Source organism: Protopterus annectens, chromosome 10.part0 (genome assembly GCF_019279795.1).
Source record: "Protopterus annectens isolate FY-2018-M chromosome 10.part0, PAN1.0, whole genome shotgun sequence".
Lineage (NCBI taxonomy): Eukaryota > Metazoa > Chordata > Ceratodontiformes > Protopteridae > Protopterus > Protopterus annectens.
Window position 1 is genome coordinate 1,603,795,948 of NC_056744.1, and position 20,753 is coordinate 1,603,816,700.

Consider the following 20,753-nt stretch of genomic DNA (forward strand, 5'->3'; position numbering starts at 1 on the left):
GTTAGTAAAGTTAGAGGAAGAAGTGACTAGACTAAGAAAGGGGGTGGCTAGGCCAATATTGGCATCAAATGATGTTACAGTAGGGGCCCCTAACATATCAAAAGAGAAGTAGCCACCATTAAAGAAGATTTCAAAAGTGCTTTTCCATTACCTATAACAGATGAAATGTGGTCAATAAAAAGCACAATAGAAAGGAATTGGAATATCATTTTGGGTAACAAGGATTTGTCGAACATTTTGGGTAGATCTCCTAGATTTACGTACAAAATGGTTACAAATATTAAATTAATTTTAGAGAGATCAAACAACTCAAAATATTCTAAAGGAGTGGTTGTTAATAAAAAGGGAACTTATGGATGCAGTAATTGCAAACAATGTAGGTTCATTAGCAACACTTCTTTCATTAAAATTAAACATCTTGGCAGAACCTTATGGGCTTCCAAGTACTACAACTGTAACAGCCAATTTGTGGTTTATTTGGCGAGCTGTTCTACATGCCAATGTTATTACATTGGAAAGACCAAGAGAGTGTTGAAACGTAGAATATACGAACACGTACTAGCAATTAAAAAAAAGGACAAAAACAATGCTTTAGCCAGACATTCCCTAGAATGTGAAAATTTCAAAAAGTTTGAATTTTCTATTTTAGAACAGATTGAACGGGGAGTGTTTGTAGGTGACTTAAATAATAAATTGGAACAAAGAGAGAAGCACTGTGGCAACTTTTGTTATGGGCAGACCATCCACCTGGTCTAAATGAGATGGTCAACTTAAAATGTTTTTTGTTGGATAGATAGATTTAATTAGAACAACATCAGTTAAATACGTTTTTTACTAAATTAGTAAGTATTATGTATTTTTTAAGGTACTTATAAGATTCTGTTTGTTTTATTTTGTAAAGGAAGTTTCGGACTGTATTGACGGTGGTGAACAATACACAACATACAATAAGTAATCACACAAAGATTCATTAATCAACATTAACATGCATAAGGATACAGTTGGGTGAATTTCAATAAATTCATTATAAATAAAAAAACACATATTCATCATATAGATTTTGATTTTTCAAAAAAAATATCACTGTACACTATTTCACGTTTCACATTATTTGAAGTAATGCAGCATGATCCAAAAACAAGATATATTCATTTTACATGAAAAAATGTTTTTATGATAGTCATTTTTTAAAAAAATGGTCTTAATAATTATGATGTTTAATTAATGACCACTTCCTTTAATGTAAATATAAAAGAAGAGTTTGGGAAGTCTCTTCTTTTTCTGAAGAAGTTCACTTAATTAAATGTGAAAGAAAGCGCTCAAAACACTGTCTCTTGGTCTCTGACAGTCTTAATCTCCGTTTGTTTTTTCGTTGGGTTTCACAGTATATTTTTTTCGTCAGTGCTAATCATAAATTGCAGGTTTATAAAGAAGCAGGTACTGCTGCAGTCAGTTTGCTTCACTTGTCAACTGGTCTTTGCCTTGCAATTTGTATGGTTTGGGTAGCAGTCATGTTTTAGCTGTAGTGAGAGTTGCATTTTTGCAGTTGGGTACTTATTGAATGTCAACTAAAGCTCTCACTTGCTTTTTTTAAAAAGAGAGTATGATTCTTCTTTTTGGAATAACAGTGTTTTTGGCATTGGTTTGCTAACTTCTCATTTGTTTGGGAGAGCTTATTTGCCATCTGCAATTAGTGGTATCATTTTAACTTACCCACAGGTTTACAAGGAAAGCTCATATTGGATAAGTAGGCAGTGCATTCTAACAAGGCTACTCATTTTTTTCTTCTTTTAGGCATTCTCGGGTCACCATCACAAGATGATCTTAACTGTATTATTAACATGAAGGCTAGGAACTACCTGCAGTCCCTTCCACAGAAAACAAAGGTTCCCTGGAACAGGCTGTTCCCCAAAGCTGATGCTAAAGGTAAACACTGGAGTATCTTTTTGAAGGGCATCTATGAATAAATGATTGAGTAAACTGGCTTGTGATAATGTAGGGGTTTTGCCATCCTTTCTGTACTTGAAGTTGTTGTAAGCTTGTCTTGTTTCAGTTCAACTGTTATTTGTTGATACTGGAGTGTAATGGTGTTCTAAGAACAGCTCATGTGACCTGAAATATTGCTTTTAGTGTTGTATCTTGTGGCAAGCACTTCAGAACATTTGTACCGAAAGATGTAGTTGCACCAAGTTTACCCTGTTGAATTCCAGGCTAGAATTTGATATTTCCATTTATTTCAAAGTTTGACTGTCAAGCTGGTTTGAAATGGAGAAGAATTTAGTGAATTTTGTATTTTGTATTTGCTCTCACTATTCGTTGTCTGCCTAGTGGCATCAAGGTAAATCATTTTCCTTTGCTGTTGCTGACTTAGATTCACCTGGTGACTAACTTCATATTTTTTGAGGTCACTGGGGAAGAGATCATCTTACATCAAGAGGAAGGTCATGAACAGGAGTTGTGGTGAATCACATCCTTGTAGAAGGTGGCATTGCTTGGAAGATGGCTACTTTTGGTGGTGGTGTGCTCAGGGAGTAAAAAGATGCACTACAAACTTGTTTTTGGTAACGTGTGAATATGCTAGCATCACTACACACACTATCTTTTTAGACGGATTGTAAAATTTTCCATGGCCTGCAGTATGACAGTGGAAAGTCTGACCACAGTACTGATTATTACCACATCCTGTCTGTGCCCAGATTTCAGTTTTTTCATGCTTTGGAAATGTCAGAATTATCCAGTGAGTTAATAACAATAGAAAACGCCATTAACATATAATAGTGGATGGATGTGCCTGAATGGGAGTGGAGGAGAGATATTGTGAACAATGCACAAATCCCAAGAGTTTAGCAAATCTGGCCACCCAAATACCTGACTGTTTACCAGAACGGTGTAGGTCTTAGGCTGAATCTGGTTGCGCCACTATGTTAGTGAAAGCAGTTGCTCTGATGTGTTAAGGTATCGAAGCTTAGTTGTATTGACTTGTCACAAAGGGTACTGAATTTCTAATTGTCACTTCTTGGTTCTTGTACCAACTACTGGACCACCAAGCAAAAATATTTATAGTACTGCCATTTTGGAGTATGAAATTAGTTTAACCACATCCTGCTCATATTTCAGCAGTCAATGATGCACTGTTTCTGTCTCAAGCACGTAACTGGCAGCACGTTTCTACCTTGGTGGGTTGGCATTCACATTTAATGACTTACCTGCTTGGCTGCTTTGGTGTCTTCCATCAGTTGAGCAGAAATATTTTGGAAGTATTTCTTTGCAAAGATCTGTTGCATAATGTTAAAATTTGGGGAGGTGAACACATCTGTTTTGTGGAATGAGTGTTTTGATGATTGTCACATATTGACTGTTGTACCCAGAAACATTTCAACAAATGAAAAGAGGCATGCTTTTCAGAAACTACAAACTTTGAGAATGTGTAACAAGATGTGCATCATTTATCACGTTTGTGTGGTTATTTTGCCTTTAATCTTAAATGCTTGCTGTTAGGACCAATACATTTGTACATCAGCACGCTATATAACCATGAAGTAGATATCTTTGAGAGGCAATTTTTTAGTGAGATAATGATATCCTAGGATCTGCTGTTGTCAATATTTTCATTCTATCCTCAGCTGTTGGGTTCAGATCCGAACCTCGGATTCAACTCTGCCATTATTAAAACTCGTGGTAACCAAAAAGCACTTGAGCTTCTCTCTTGTCTGTAATGCACCAACCCCTAACATACCCAGATCTCGTTTGCCACTTTTCACAAAAGACGTGATCAGCAGTAACTCGAGTTTCGATTGTACTTTAAGCCGATAAATTTTTTTTTCAAAAAACGTTATATTTCTAATGTATTTCTTTCTTTACTTAGCTCTTACCCTCGTATGTTAGTGTACTTCTTTACCATTGTTGATAGTTTTTCCACTTCCACTGTTTTACACTCTTGTGTATTCCTTATTTATCATTGTTGGTAGTATTTTTCTTTCTGACTTTAAAAAATATATATATTGTTCTTATGTTGTGCTTTGTTGTTTATCTTAGGATGGCTGTGAAGGGTCCTTCCATCTTTAAAAAAAAAATGTTTGAAGTGTGAGCACAAACTGCCTATCTGATTTCCATGCACACTGTTGTCTAGGTCCACAACACCCTCAGGAGGATTGTTCTGTTTGTTGTAATTTTAATCCCAGATCATTTGTGGACAGAAAGAATAAGTTGATTCTGAAAGGCTTGCTGCCTTCATCATTTGATGAATCTATCACTGGAGCTTAATCCCCTCAAATTTCGAGGAGCTCTCAACCCCCCCCCCCAGATCCAAAGAAAGAGGTTAATACATCCCACATCCTCAGATCTGATCAAAAAACTTTCAGATCTGACTACTCCAAATCCTACTGTTTGCCAAAGACCTAATATTCTTCCTCTGTTGATCCTGTGCTTTCCAGGTTCCCTTTCCCCTTTGTGGAAAGGCACCATTCAAAGTCACTTCCCTGGCCTCATCTCCTTCATCCAGGAGTTTGACTGAGGAAGATGTGGAAAGGATGATAAGGAAGTTTCTCCATGCAGATCCAAATGAGGTGTATTACCAGCCATTTCAGGTCAGGAGGACTGTCCTTCCACCACTCCATCTCAGACGCTTTCCCTGATAATTTTAGTTGCTTTAGAGTCCATGGATCCGAGTCTTCTGGGTCCACCTGTTTTGGATCTGAAGATAAGTCTGAGTGCCCTGGCTGTTGGAGTTCCAACTTCCTTGTTGGATCCGAGGCACTGGGATCGACTCCAAAGATGACTTCCTCCTTGGGGAGATTGCTTTTGAGGTAGAAGACAGCGGTCCAGAAGTCTGCCTCCTTGGTGCCACATTCTTTTCTTTTCTTTGTGGTGGACTGCCTTTGAAGCTGTAAAGAGGGTATTCTCTGCTGTGACAGGATGTGATAGATCCACCCCCTTGGATCCAATCCAGCTCCCAGATGTGTCTGCACTTGGAGCCTCATCATTCGAAGCCACAGGGACGGCCAGCTCAATACCTCCCGACTACCTGTCAGGGTTTTATAGTCTCTTGATACTTTCTGTGAACCCCCCACCAAATAAGTCCACAAGAGTCATTCACTGAGGATATGGACTTAGAGGGTGAAGGGTCACCACAATCACCTCCAGAAGACATTGTGTTTAGATAGATCCTTGATACCCTGAAACAGAGAGGTAGTTGGACCCCCAGCAGTCCTTCACCGGAGGAGTCAGTATTTCTGGAGGTCTTTGGAGCCAACCCATCTACCACCAGTTTACTCTGCTCGCAAACAAGCTTATTGATTGTGTGTAGGTGGGTATGGAAGGAACTTGACTCAGTTGAGCCAGTACTTAAGAGACCAGACAGGATTCTGGCTCCACCTGTGGGGAAGGAATTTTGGAGTAAGAGGGTGCCTGTGGATGCCATTGTCATGGTAGTGGCCACCCAAAAGGAACTTGCTGAACAGAGTTTCCCTGTTCGTACCCCTAACAATCGAGTCTAGTTCGATGGACAGAGTTGGGAAGCGTGGCTATGCTTCAGTGACCTGTGCTCTTAAGTCACTGAACTATTTGGCACGTTTACTGGGTTGCAAAGGGATTTGATCAAAGAACTTCCAAAATCCCTTTCAGGGACTGTTTCTGCTGAGGACTTGTTCAAAGAAATTTCAAAATCCTTTTCAGGGACCATTTCTGTTGAGGCTCAGTCATCTGCGGCCTCAGTTGACTACCCGGCAAACTGTTTCGAATTCATCCATGAGGCTTATTTCGCATGCAGTGGAATGTGCCTCAAGGGCAGCACGGGGTCAGGCATGTTCATTAGGAGGCAAGCCTGGATGTGCTTATGTGATTTTTCGGAATTCAAGTCCTTGTTTGTAAATGTTCCCTTGAAAGGCAGTTCTTTGTTTGGCCCCAAAGTGAATTTTCCAGGTGTGAGAAGGATGGAAAGACCCTCTCTGCAGTGGGAGTACATATTTCGACCTATCAAAGATCCTTTTCTAAGAATCAATGAGGTGGTTGGAAAATGTGGTTCAAGAAGACCCAGGGTCCTTTCCGGGACACACGTGGAGAAAGTTCCCCTAGGGTCAGTGGGGTAACTCTCTAATGGATGACAATGCCCCCATGACAGAGTAGGCCTGCAAAGCCAGGGGTCCAGAGATTCCTTCTCTGATAAGACCCTACCAGTGCTCCTGAAAGGAGGCCAGATTATCCCACTCTGGAGGCAATTGGAGGTTCAATTATCCCTGCACCAGCGAGCCTGGCTAGACATAAAAGATACTTGGGTACAAAGGAGGTTATTTAATTCCCTTTTACCTCCAACTGTATGCAAAATTCCTGATGTTCCACCCAGTCAGATTAAAGAAGCAGCACTAGAAATAAAAAAAGATGCTAGAAAGTTATCCAGGATGTCCCACCAGACCAGATAGAATCCAGAATTTAAGATTCTTTTTTAGTGCTAAAAGTCTGGAGCCTGGACACCAATTTTGGATGTTAGCAAGTTGAACAAGTCAGTTCAAGTTTCGGATGGTCATTGTTCAGTCCATTCTACCCTTCCTGGGCAAGGACGATTGGATGTGCTCAGTAGTCCTTCAGAATGCATACTGTCACATAAAAATGAACAGACGGTCCAGAAGGTATTTAGATTTCCAGCTGGGATCCAGTCACTATCAGTTCAGATCACTGCCTTTTGGTCTTACCACAGCCCACAGAGTGTTTACCAAATGCATGACAGTAGTGTCAGCTCACTTGAGACTGCAGGGATTATGAGTGTTTCCATATCTAGACAACTGACTCATTACCACCCTGACTAGGCATCTGTTAAGATCAAGGTGTGTGGCACTTCAGATTAGTTTTCATCTGGGTATAGCCATAAATTGTGACAAGTCTCACGACCAACTCAAATTTTGAAATTCATGGGAGCAGTTTTCAACACTATTTCAGTGACAGCTTCTCTACTTTTCTCAAGAGTGCAGACTATTAAGATTCCAAGTCAGGAGAATAATTCACAGCACCAGTGTTTCAGCCGGGTTAATCCTTCAGGCCTTGAGGTCGATGTCCATTGCCTTAATTTTAGTTCCTCTAGCAAGGTTTGATATAAGAATTCTTCAGTGGATGCTAGGAACACAGTGGTCCATTCTTTACCAGTGCATGTCAACACAAGCAGGGATATCTCAGGCATGTAAGAGATGACCCCTGGTGGTGGATTCATTCAGATCAAGTTCTACAAGGCCATCCTTTCATTTTCCCTCAGCCCATAGCCATAGCGACCCAGATTGGGGTGGGAGGGCATTTTCTGGAGAACACAGTCCAAGACACGTGGTCCCCCAAAGAGGCCAACTTGCATATCCGTGTCCTCAAGATGAGAGCAAAGATTCAAAGAAACGTTGTCATTTATGACCGCACAAGTGCAGTCTAAACGAAATTAGAAATGTCAGCTCACGAGAGAGATCCAGTGGAAATAACATAGATACAGCAGTATCGGAGAATAGCATAAGAAAGAAAATAATATGTATGACATACAAGAGGTAGTTCACATTACATAAACACACTTAATACCCGTTATCCAATGGTAAATAAGTACCCACCACCGAACCCCTTTGCTGCTAAGATAGAGAATAAATAGAGACTAGTGAATAAGCAGCTGTTTAGTTACCGTACTGCACTTGTTAACCCGAGATGTGAATCAGTATAGCCATCATATTGCGCAATACTAATACTGGTGGTAATTGCTCAAAGCAGTAGAATTAGATGAAATAAAAAGGCTTCAGTGTATCGGGTATTATGGTTGGTGTCCAAGTCAAGTCTCACAGCTGTAGGATGCAAACTGTTTTTGAATCTGGTAGTCCTACAGCAAAAGCATTGGTACCTCCTTCCAGACGCAAGTTATGAACCAGTTGTGGGCTGGATGGGACGAATCAGGTAGTATTTTGTGTTTTCTTTTTTGCTCTTGTAAAGAAAAGCTCCTGAATAGAAGGGAGGTTTGTGCCCAAAATTTTCTCAGCCACCCTCTCTTAACTTCTCAGCATCTCTGCAGTTGTCAAACCATGATATGAAGTTGCTAGTGAGGATGCTCTGTGTATAGCTCCCCTGTAGTGGTAAGATCGGACAGTGGGTGCCTGGCCTATTTGAGTTTTCTCAGGAGGTGAAGCCAGTGTTGAGCCTTCTTGACTAAATGGTTCATAGGTAGGTACTAGGCTATTGGCCCTAGGGCCTATATAAGCCTAGCCAAAAAGGTACCCTGGCTTTCACCACCCAAGAAAATTGTTTTCCTGTGCCCCTGTTGAGCAGAGCCACAGAAGTGATCCCCGGGGTAAATTTCTTATTTCCCATCCAATCATCAAGATTTTTCTTGAAGAGTGCTAATGAGGGGCTCTGTTTGGCATAGGTAGTCTGTTCCAGAGTATGGGAAGTCTCTGGGACAGGAATCTATTCCTGTAGCATGTTACGTTTATTGTGGTGACAAGGTTTAGGTCCCTACTCGGACTCATCTCGGAGGGGTTGGGATTTCTTTAAGTGGAGCATGTCCAGCAGCTCTGGGTTTGACATAGCTTTGTATGTTAGGCAGAGATTGCCTGTGAGTAGGCGATGTGACTGAGTAAAGCTGGAGTTTTTTGAGACTGTCTGCTTAGGGCATCTGTTTGAGGCCAGTAATCCTCTTTGTGAGGTATTAAAATTCCAAGAGAGGTCATTTGAGATGTGAAGGCCCAGTAACTTAGTTGTTTTGACTTTCCTCTACTACCTCCCCTTTGATAGTGAGTGGTTTGTGAACTGTTGCTTTTCTCCTGAAGTCCATAATAATTTCTTTGGTCTTACTAACATTTTCAGGTCTAGATTGTTCCTTTCACACCAGGCAGTCAGTGTTCCTGTCGTTATGTTCATCCCCACCACTGAGACCCACAACTGCAGTATCATCAGTTAATTTTATATTATGGTTTGAGCTATGTTTTGCAGTACAGTCATGGGTGAGGATGATGAAGAGCAAGGGACTTGAGTACACAACCTTGGAGAAAACCAGTATTCATGACTATGTGTTGAGATGTTTCCAGCGCATGTCCATTGGGGTCTACCAATCAGCAAGTCGAGAGTCCAATTACATAGGTGCCCCCCCCCCCGGTTTCATGAGCTTATCCACCAGTTACATCTGTATCACACTGTTGAACGCAGAACTGAAGATGATGTACAGCAGCCTTGCGTAGTTGTTTCGCCCTTCTAGGTGTTTTAGTGCAAGGTGTGACTGATATCGCGTCCGCAGTCTGTCTATTTGATTGTTATGCAGACTGGAGCGGATTGAAGGACTTGGGCAGACTCGCAGATGTTTCTTCACAATCCTGTCAAAGCACTTCATGATATTTGAGGTTAAGGCGACCGGTCTGAAGTCATTGAGGTCGGTAGAGTTGGGTTTCTTTGGAAGTGGGACAATACTTGTTTCTTTGAAACGCGAGGGAACTTTCTCCATAGCAAGGGATGAGTTGAAGATGTCTCAGTACCAGATGTAACTGATCAGCACACCCCTTCAACACCTTGCCAGGTATGTTATCTGGTCCAGCAGCCTTCGTGGGATTCACCTTATTAAGCTGAAGTCTCATCTCCTCAGAGTTTCAAGTGAGCACTACCTTCTCTTTGTCAATGTTTGTTTTAGAAGGTACGGTGGTGTTTTCCTCAAGTCTGACAAAGGAGTTCAGTTCATTTAGAAATTCCAAGCTGTCGTTAAATTGGGGGTATTTGGTTCTTGAAGTCCGTGAGCTGCTGTATCCCCTGCCGTAGACTTCTCATGTCTTGGAAGCAGATCTGAATTTTCCTCCCATACTCCCTCATTGCCTGTTTGATGCCCTTTTTCAGATTTGACCTGGCCGCCTTTAACCTTTCTCTGTCATTTGACCTGGCCGCCTTTAACCTTTCTCTGTCATTTGCCTTGAAGGCTCTTTCTTTTCCTCAGTAGCTAATTGATGTTCCTGGTGAGCCAGAACTTCTGATTAGCTCTTATAGTGATGGCTTTCATGATGGTTACATCTTCCATGCATTTGGTTATGTAGGGAAGAACTGATTTGGTATAGTTGTGTCTAACTGGAGGTTGTGTAGCTGCTTCTTTGAAGACCTCCCAGCAGGTGGTATTGAAACAGTCTTGAAGGCAATGCATGGAACCCACCTGCCAGACTCTGATCTGTTTGGCTGTCTGTTTTTTCTGATCAAAGACGTATTATAGGTAGGCAGAAGCAGGATGGCAGTGTGATCAGAGATGCCTATGTTGGGGTGCTTTAAAGGCTCCTTTAATATTGCTATAAGCTTTGTGTTAGGTATAAGGTTTTCTCCTCCCCTTTGGGGAAATCCACATAATGATAAAAATAGGGTAGAACCTCCTTAAGCTCGGCTCTGTTGAAATCACCCGCTGTCACATGTCCAAATTCTGATGTTCATCGTGTTTCACTGTTGCAGTCATTACAATTCGGTTATCCTGCTGGCAGGCTACCTGCAGTCTGCCTGAATTCCAAAGTCTAGGTCCGGCGTCTGTTGCTGTCGCCTCCTCCCTGACGTCAGTGAGCCAGGGGTATAAAAGATGCAGCCGATGCCATTTTCTTCAGTCTTTCTTGCCGCGCGGTGCCTGAAGTAAAAGCAGTTTGCAAGTGCCAGTCAGCCGACTCCTGAGATTTTCAAATTCGAATTTCAGATCCGAAGTCTTCATTAAAGCTAAGTAGCCCGTTGGAGAAACTTTTTTTCTTGCTCCAGACCAATGTCAGAAAAAGTTAATTGTATTTCTTGTGGGAAGCAAATACCTCATAAGGATTTTCATTCTTGCTGTATTTCTTGCCTAGGCCCTGACCACGATGTTGCTAGTTGTCGGTTTTGTGCTAGATTTAACCAACTCACTACTAAACGTCGGTACAATTTTGCATTTCATTACTTTGGCAGAAGATTCAATTATATAATGCCGTCAGAACAGCCGACTACCGGAGTTTATAAAAAGCGCAAAGAAAAGGTCTGGCATCCGAGGTCCAAAACCGACGACAAGGCTTCCACTAGGCCAGTCGCAGATTCGCCGGTTCTCAGTGAGACGCTTTCGCAGCCCCTGACGCCCGCTACCTCAGAGCCACAGGCCGCTTCCGACTCCCACGTGGAGCTGACTAGGCCGCTGGAAACTCAAGGTATTGGACACTATTCCCTCAGATGGGTCTGGAGCCGCTGAGCAGGCATCTGCTTCTGAGGGTGTTTTCAGGCCTACACAGTTATATGTGAAACCACTTCAGCTTCAAAGACTAAAGCAGCTCTAAAGACAAAGAAACAAGTGCAGCATTCTCCTGGACAGGCCTCCATGCCTAAAAAAACAGATGCTTAAAATGGCCAAAGACCTAATTACTTTGATCAGGGGTTCCCATCCCACTCCTGATAAGAGGCCTAGGCAAGAGATAGAATATAAATCTTCAGATCAGGTTTCCATTTCCTCTGATTCCTCTTCTGAACAGGAATATTCTCTTCCTCCCTATGAAGATTCTGATGCTGAAGAATCTAGCCATTCAGCCTCTCCTCCTGAGGATTATTCTTTTGGGGAGACACTGCATACTATAAGGGAGCATTTCCACTGGGAGAGCCAAGATTACTCAGAATCCAAGAAAAGGCTCAGATGCTTCCTTTTATTACCACAGCACTGGCCCCTTGCTATCCCCCCTGTTTTAGACATTGTAGATGTATTCTCAGAGTCCGGTCTGTCTCCAGACACTTTACCACCAACTCCTGTTAAGCCAGACAGATACTACAGGGTTCCTGATTTACATAAATTTCTTTATAAAAACCTTACTGCTGACCCAGAAACTCTCTCTCAGGGTCCCAAAAGGGGTCAAGGCTTCCACTGCAAAAAACCCTATCCCCTCTGATAGGGATTCTAGGGCCCTGGACAGATGGGGGAAAAGATTTATACTTTAAATTGCCAGTTTCATATGCTTAAATATCAGCAATATGTCACTGCTTAAACAGAAAATGTTGACAAATTCAGAATGTGCAGAAAACAAGGAAATGCAGGATTTATTGCATGCAGCTGAACAAGTGGGAAAGCATACTTTGCAATATGGTTTTGATTCTCTAGAGGTCTCCTGTAGGGCCGCTGATGCAGGTTCTGTCATTAGGAGGCATGCTTGGTTAAAAGAACAGAATCTGCCTGATCATGTTAAAGCAAAACTATTAGATGCTCCATTACAGTATGATTCTTTGGTGTTAAAGCAGAAGAGGTGTTGAAGAAAATGGAGGCTAAAGCTAAATCTATGCAAACAGTCAAGGATTTCTTACAGGTACAGCCTCCCAGATTTAGCAGGAACTGGCCTACAAAGAATTGGTCCTTTCCAGTGTCAGACAGGCCACAAAGAAGCAGATACAGACGCCCCAGAGGCAGATCACAGCCCCAAGGCTCATACAGGCCTAAACAATGGGGTGCTTCTACCTCCAAAAGCTGAGAGGAAAAATCACAGCCATACAGGAAACAGTCCCAATGACTTTCCCCTGCCAGCACCAAGCACTTATCTTCTGGCAGCCCCTTTGGGAGGAAAACTAGCACTTTTTTCACAAAATTGGCACGTGATCACCCAGGACAAATGGGTCTTAAATATCGTATCACAAGGCTTACAGGTTCCACTTTCACACCCTGCCAAGGCCAAACGGTATGCCAGACCTGCCACGCAATCAATGGGCAGAGGCACAAAAACAAGTTTCATCCCTCATGGACATGAAAGCCATTCAGCTAGTACCACAGCAAGAGCAGGGACAAGGATTCTACTCAAGGCTATTCTTGGTGCCCAGAAAGGACAAAGCCTGGAGACCAGTACTGGACCTGTTTATCCTAAACACATTCCTGGATATTCCAAAATTCAAAATGTTAACTCTGCAGCAGCTTCTGCCCATGCTGGGCAAAAAGGCTTGGCTTGTGACTTTAGACCTAAAAGAGGCATACCTGCATGTCCCAGTCAGGCAATCATGCAGAAGATACCTCAGATTTATAGCTGGCTCAGTGCACTACCAATTCTCTGCACTGCCCTTTGGCTTATGTGCTGCGCCCGGGGTCTTCACAAAATGCCTGGCACCAGTGATTGCATTTTGCAGACAGAGGAATACAAATATATCCTTACTTGGACGACTGCCTTATTCAAGCAGAGAACAAGGACATTCTACTACAGCATCTGGCATTTGTAAAAAGATTATTAACAGGTCTAGGGTACACAGTAAACGAAAAGAAATCAAAACTCGTTTCCTCTCAAGATAATATTCCTGGGTGCAAGCTTAAATACAACTGCCCAGATGGCTTCTCACGCCAGACAAACACAGACAACTGACTACTTATTTCAAAATGTTGGCAACAAAGACCCAGTTATCTGCAAGAAAAATTCTGCAGGCTTTGGGCTTCATGGCATTCTGCATTCTGCTAATTCCATATGCAAGACTGCATATGAGGAAACTTCAATGGTATCTAAAAAGTGTTTGGACTCGCATTGCCACAGCCTGGAAACAATAATTACCCTCGTTCCCTGCGTGCAGTAGGAGTTTCGATGGTGGGCAAAAGCCTGTCACCACAACACGGGACAGCCATTCACCTTACCCACAGCCAGGCAGACATTGACAACAGATGCATCAGATTATGCCTGGGGGGCCCATATGGCAGGAAGATGTATTCAGGGCCCATGGTCCGCAAGTCAAATGCATCTACATATCAGTCAAAAAGAGATGCTAGCTGTTCAGAATGCCCTGACAGCCTTCAAGGATCTACTTCATCCAGGACAACTACTGATGAGGACGGACAATACTACAGTCATGTGGTACATAAACAGGCAGGGAGGCACACATTCCTACCCCCTCTGCAGGCTAGCCATGAACTTGTGGGACACAGCATTGACTTACCAAGTACATCTGCAAGCGCAATTCCTGCCAGGAAGGACAAATACTCTGGCAGATGAACTAAACAGAAACCTAATGGATCCCCACGAGTGGAAATTGGATCCACAAGTCTTCAACATAACAAGGAACTGAGGATGCCCGGACATAACATATTTGCCTCCCCTCACAACTACCAACTACAGAGATTCTGCACAAGGACTTATCACAAGCAAGCATGGAAAGTGGATGCTCTATCTTTCAGCTGGAAAGACCTAACAGTATATGCTTTCCCTCCTCTGCCTTTCCTCCTCAAGGTACTCCTCAAGATCAGACAAGAGAAACCAAAAATTATACTGATTGCCCCAGACTGGCCCCGCCAGCACTGGTACCCAATCCTAAAGAGCTTGTCTTTAATACCCAGCTTGGACATTACCTCAAATTCTTAACTTATTGACCCAACAAGACAGATACTGCACAGCCAACTCGGGACCTTAAACCTGGCAGCATGGCAAATAATGTAGCCAGTCAATACACACCTCTCTCTAAAGCAGTGATGGATGTTATTTTGGAGGACAGGAGGCCTAGCACCAGAAAATCTTATACAGAAAAATGGAAGAGATTCTGCGCTTGGAACCAGGCACAAGGTTTTGACACGATTGTTCCAAAAATTCCTCAGATTTTGCAGTACCTAACTGAGATGTTTGATAAAGGCCTTTCCTTTTCATCAATTAAAATTCATGCCTCTGCCATTTCAGCTCATTACAATACAGAACCATCTATTTTTTCTCATCCATTGCTAAGGCAGTTCCTCAGAGGGGCCAAAAACACAAGACCTCCAAGGAGAGCACCAATACCTGCATGGGACCTCAACTATATCTTGGAAAAACTTGAGCCAGCCTCTACAGCTGATATAAAATTCTTATCCTGGAAAACAGCTCTGCTCCTAGCAATAACCTCTGCTAGACGAGTCTTAGAGTTACAGGCACTGATGGCTGTGGAACCTTTTATAATTTTCCATCCTGACAGGGTTTCTCTGTGAACAAACCCTACATTTATGCCTAAGGTGGTGTCCAGTGTGGCCCTTAACCAAACAATTCATTTGCCAACCTTTTATCCAAACCCTCAGAATAAGGGTGAGAGAATTCTGCATTCTTTGGACATTCACAGGCAGCTACGCTTCTACTTGGACAGAACCAAAGCTTTCAGAAAGACTGAACAACTTCGTGGCATATGCTGCAGGATCACAAGGAAAGGCTGTCTCAAAGCAGACTATTTCAAAGTGGATAGGCCACTGCATTCGTTTCTGCTATTCACAGCATGGCAAATCAGTGCCTAAGGGCATTAGGCCACATTCAACCAGAGCAGCAGCCACTTCAGCAGCCTTCCTCAGAGGAGTACCAACCAAAGACCATCTTAGAGGCTGCAACTTGGAGTTTAGTGCATACGTTTACAAAGCACTATCACTTACCTCTCTACTCTAAATCCAGGGCAGGTTTTGCCACTGCAGTTCTGCAGGGCCTGATGGCCTCTCCTAATCCTGTTTAGCACCAGCCTCCCAACCTTAGCTTTGGGATTCAACCCAATTGTAATGACTGCAACAGTGAAACGCTATGAATATAGTACAGTTGTGTACCTACCATAAATGTAGATGTTAGAGTGTATTCACTGTTGCAGTCCAGGTTACCCTCCCACTATCCCCCTTTTCCTTTGCTGGGACTTATCTGTACTTCTCTATTCTATGCAACCTATGTGGTGTATTTGCTTGTAGATGAAGGAAAAGTTGTTTGTGCATGCTTATTGGCATAATTTAGCCTACCATTTTAAGGGCACCTGACATCTGGGGCAAGAAAAACTGAAGAAAATGGCATCTGCTGCATCTTTTATACCCCTGGCACACTGACGTCAGGGAGGAGGCGACAGCAACTGATGCCGGACCTAGACTTTGGAATTCAGGCCGACTGTGGGTAGCCTGCCAGCAGGATAACCCAATTGTAATGACTGTAACGGTGAATACACTCGAACATCTACATTTAAGGTAGGCACACAACTGTACTTTTTCTGTTCTGTAGCTCACAGATAATATTAGAGTTTATTTTGAGGTTCAGTGGTGGTAGCACTGGAGGGGGATGCACACTGCTGTAACATGTATTCCCACTGATTTCCCTCTATGTAGAAAGGTCTGCATTTTAGTCTCAGTATTTCCACATCTTCGGAGCAGTATGATTGAACCAGCTTACAGTCTTTGCTCCATCGCTTTTAGCATTGCTGGCCTTCCAGGATTCTCTTCCTTCAGGGACGGTTGCAATTCAAACAGACTGTCAGTAGTTTGGTACATCAACAGACAAGGAGGGACCAATCAGATCATACCCCTTGTGTCGAGAAGCACTCAGTGTGGCAATGGGCAATCTCATCCAGCTGCTTTCTCATAGCAATGCACATTCTTGGGAAATCCAGTGGTGATAGCAGATGAATTGAGCAGGTCCATTCTTCTACCTCACTAGTGGTCTCTCAACAAGAAAGTGGCAGATATGATTTCCTGACGATGGGGCAGCCTTGGTGCAATCTTTTTGCTTCTCCCCTAAACAACAAATGCAGCAGCTACTTTGCCCTAACCCCTTCTTAGAGAAAATCACTGAGGGATGCTGTATTTCATGATTGCCCCGGTCTACTTTATGCTTACCCATCAATCTCTCTAATTCCAGAATTCCTGCTAAAAGCCTCCAGGTTGAAATGCAGAGTCATCCTCACTGTACCTTACTGTCAGATTTAGTTCCCTTTCCTGTACCCTCACCTTCTTTGCCAACCTTGGATTCTGGATCTGATTCCAGATCTGTCGTATCAGACAGACATGGTTCCTCCAGATTTCTCACACCTCAAGCGAACAGCGTATTTTCTCCAATTCCATTAATAGCCAGCCAGCTGATGCTTTCTTCCCCTGTCCATCACATCCTTGTTATCTTCTCAAACTTTCAGCAAGAAGGCTGTATACAAGTAAATGGAAAAGGTTTCATTCTTCTTTGGCCTCTTCTAAAGTTTATAAAACATTCTTGAGAGGCAGCCTTCTTCTATTGAGACCCCCCCCCCCCCAATACAGACCCTGCTCCACCATGAGATCTGAACTTGGTACAGCAAGCCTTAATTCATTCCCCCTTTGAACCAGTAGCTAAATGTGACCTTAAGCTTCTGACTATGAAAACTGTCTTTCTAGTGACCATTACCTCAGCTAAAAGAGTTGCATAACATCAAACCTGGTCATCGAAGCCTCCCTACATGATTTTTTATAAGGATAGAGTTACATTACAAACCAATGGTTCCTTCCTTCCCAAAGTGGTGTCAGAATCCAGTATCAATCAATCCATTCATTTGCCGATGGTATTTCCTAAATTTGCGAATAAAGGTGAATATTATGTTGCACTTGTTGGATGTTCACAGATAGTTACATTTTTATTTACATAAGATAAAAGAAATCAGACCAATTGTTTTTCTTTTGCAGATTTGAGGTGGGAAAGCCAGTGGCAAAAGTAACACTAGCCAGCTGGCTGACAGATTGTATTTCTTTTGTCTACAAACTGGGTCTAACCTTACCAAAACCTTTAAGAACCCATTCAGTTAGGTCCATGACAACGTCAAGTCTTTCTATCATAGCTTGCAAGGATGACATGTACAGCTGCAACCTAGGTGAAGTTTCCTACCTTTATCACTCATTAAAAATTAGGAGGGGCAGAGCAGATTTGACTCAACTGTGCTCAGGACTATTCTTCCTTAGAGTCCACCCAAGGTTCTAGGTAGCTGAGAAACTCAGTCCCAGCAGTTGAGGATGGAATGAAAATTGACATCATCAGATTAAGAAGTTTAAGTACTCACCATGAAGTCCCATCTTTGTCCATTTTCATTTATCCTCAACTTCCTGCCCACCAACCACCATCCCTTTCAAAAAAAGTTCTGGAAGAATGAGACATTTTAAGGACACCACTGTTCTTTGATTGACCTCCAGATAGTTTTCTCTATAGGACATAAACATTTTTATATAACTTTATATAGACATATTGGTACATACCACTTCTGGTAAAATCAGCAAACAAGATCTGAGGTATTTTAGGGGTTGGTGCATTATGGGTAGGGGGGGAAGCTCGAGAGCATTTTGGTTACCACAAGCTTTAGTAACATCCAAGTTCCAAGGTTTGGATCTGAACCAAACAGTTGATGAGGAATGAAAATGGACAACACAGATGGAACGTTATAGTGAGTACATAACTTTTTCATAGGTATGGACTAGATAGTCCAGTGGATCATTGAACCATGGACAGTAAAATTCATACTGCTCATTTCCGCTGTCCATAAGGATCTGAGGATCCCAACCAGGGCCGACACTCATCCAGGTTACTTTCATTATAGGTAAGTAACACCTCCAGGTGTTTCTACATTTACTTGCTACTGACACCTGTAGGTGTCAAATAGTGCTTATTCTTATTTGCATTAATAATTCCAAAACCATGCTGCATACAGAGTTAAAAGATTTAATTTCAAAGCTTTTGCAATGGCAAACACAGCTGTAGTGATATTTGACCAACGTATAATGCAGGAAAAGCCATCTTAATTGTTTATATAATATTTTTATATTGTTAGAAATCTCATGTTTTTTTCTAAATATCTCAGCAAACAAGCAACACAGAACTACTTAGCCTCAAATGAAAACTCTCAGCTGGATAAACAAACTGCTGCTGACAGTGTGTGTAACTTGAGTGGTTGTTGAGATATTGTAAGTTGTTTACAAAATATAAATAACTGAGTAGTTACTGTATTTACTGTGACTTATAAAATCTGTCATAAGATCTATAACCTAAGGAATGCTGCCACTATAAACATAGTTTGTGCTAAAAAGTTTGCCTTTAATACTTCTTCAGGTAACCCCTGTTAATCCAGAGATATGAGCATTTGTTTGAAATGTGAGGACATAATTTGATTCTATCAAAAAGCGTATTTTCCACCCACTGGAAGTTATAGTGCAGACTTAAAGATCTTCATTAGAGGGAATGAGTAAAAATAGTTAAGGAGATGCTTTGTTTTGTGTGGAGTGGAATCTTATTCCTTAGGCAGGGAATCCTTTCGGAGAGAGATCAGTCTCCACCACTGAATTATGTTTGTATTACTGTATAGAGTTGATTCCTTAAAATGTATATTTATGGGGCTACCAGTTTTATGAGCTTGTAAGAGGTCAAGCAGGTCAGGACTGATTTCAGCCTTGAATGCTAATCGTATGTCAGCGCACACAAGTCTGTAAAACAAACAGTAAAATGGACAGGGCTGTTAGACCCACTGTGTAGCTTATGGAATGCGTACCTGACATAGTTGGTAAAAAACTGTTGTGATTCTGTGTCTGTCCCTCCATCTCGACTGTTTGGGTTATATGCCTTAGAGGATCCAAACATCAATTTTCAGCACTTCTCCAGCCCTGTCCCATAATACTTTGCTCTAAGGTACTTCTTAGATCTCATTTGCCCCATAACAAGAGTGATGTGGTTCTTCATAACTGTGCTCTAGGTTTATTCATAAGTGAAGGATATTTTTTCAGAAGATATTTCATTAATTTGTTCTCAAATATTGCTCTTCCTTTTTTCTGTTTTTTTTTTTTTTTTTTATTATTTTCTTGCCACTAATTATCATAGATTTACCACAACATTCTCTCTCTCTCCCCTGAAGCCTTCTTAAGCTTGTTCAGAGTTTAGTATGGATGTTGTCCCTCATAATCTTTGTTATAAATATAAATAAGGCTATAGGCTTTAGGAAGGACCCGACGTTTGGCCACAATATTCCACCTCAGGGTTGTCACTCCGGATGTGATTTGCCGTGGTCTTGAACACTTGGGTTCTTCATGTAACTTTTGATCTGAAGTAGGAGATTCATTTGTCAGCAACCTGTGGGTATGGATCCGATATCAGATCCGAACTGGCATGGTTTATCCAGCTATGGATCCGAGCTCCTAGCTCCTCCCCTCACCCATAATGCCCTGCTCTCCCTACATGACCTCAGATCTAGTTTGCCGCGTTCATGGTGACAGCTAGATATTGAGCTCCTGTCAGCGAAGTGCTTTTTTGGTGTTTTAAGAAGGGTTTTTCTGTCAAAAAATTCATAATTTGTGTGAAAGTTTTAGGTTTTCCCTCTTTTAATCTAATTTTTTGTTAACTTGGTTATTTTTGTAGTACCCTCCCCTCGCTGGTACGTAGCTTGTGTGCGTGTGTATTGTTTGGGGCCTTCTGTGTGAGTGCTTAGTTTAATTACTTTGCTTTACTTTTTAAAAAAAAAAAAAAAAGTAAGTTAGTGAATATGTCTGAGGCCCCAAAGGCAATCTTTTCAAAATGCTCCGAGTGTGGCCATAAGCTATCCCCTGCTGATGGCCACACTCGGTGCGTTCAACACCTCACTTCTGGGTGTTCAGTCTGTGCAGGGTTCAACCCCAGGGCATTGAAGGAGCGGGGGTCGAAGCTGGTTTGGCGGGACTCTTGCCCCCGGACTCTGCTTCGGCCCCCGCCCCGTTGGTAGTTACTGCTCCGGCGGTTCCTGCCTTGCCTGCTCCCCCTCCTCCTCCCGGGATTCAAACTCCCTCTATGGGTTCGGAGGAGAGGGACGCCAGGAAGAAGGACCGGAGAGAGAAGCACCACAAGCGGCGGGCCGAGACCTCCGTCTCGGCCCCGCCGGCTAAGCGGGCTTCTCCTCCGGCCTCTCTGGCTGCTGGCTCTCCTCCTCCTCGGCTCCGGTCCCCTTTTTTTTTGCCGGGGCCTGAGGATGAGGAGACCTGACCTCCTTCAAGGCTATCAAGGCGGCACTCAAGGCCTACCTCGGTAGCCTTGTCGAGGTCTACCTACAGCCTCTCCGCTGATCTGGACCGGATGATGCGAAGGTTCATCCTGGCCCAG

General features: G+C 42.5%; 1 protein-coding gene across 1 annotated transcript in view; it reads left to right on the plus strand.

The window, feature by feature from the left end:
- Positions 1-20,753, plus strand: part of MAPK3 (mitogen-activated protein kinase 3) — an 846,228-nt gene that overhangs the window by 459,695 nt on the left and 365,780 nt on the right. The window contains exon 6 of the mRNA XM_044086276.1: positions 1,795-1,926. Within this exon, the coding sequence (XP_043942211.1) occupies positions 1,795-1,926 (132 nt within the window). The remainder of the gene's footprint in view (positions 1-1,794; positions 1,927-20,753) is intronic.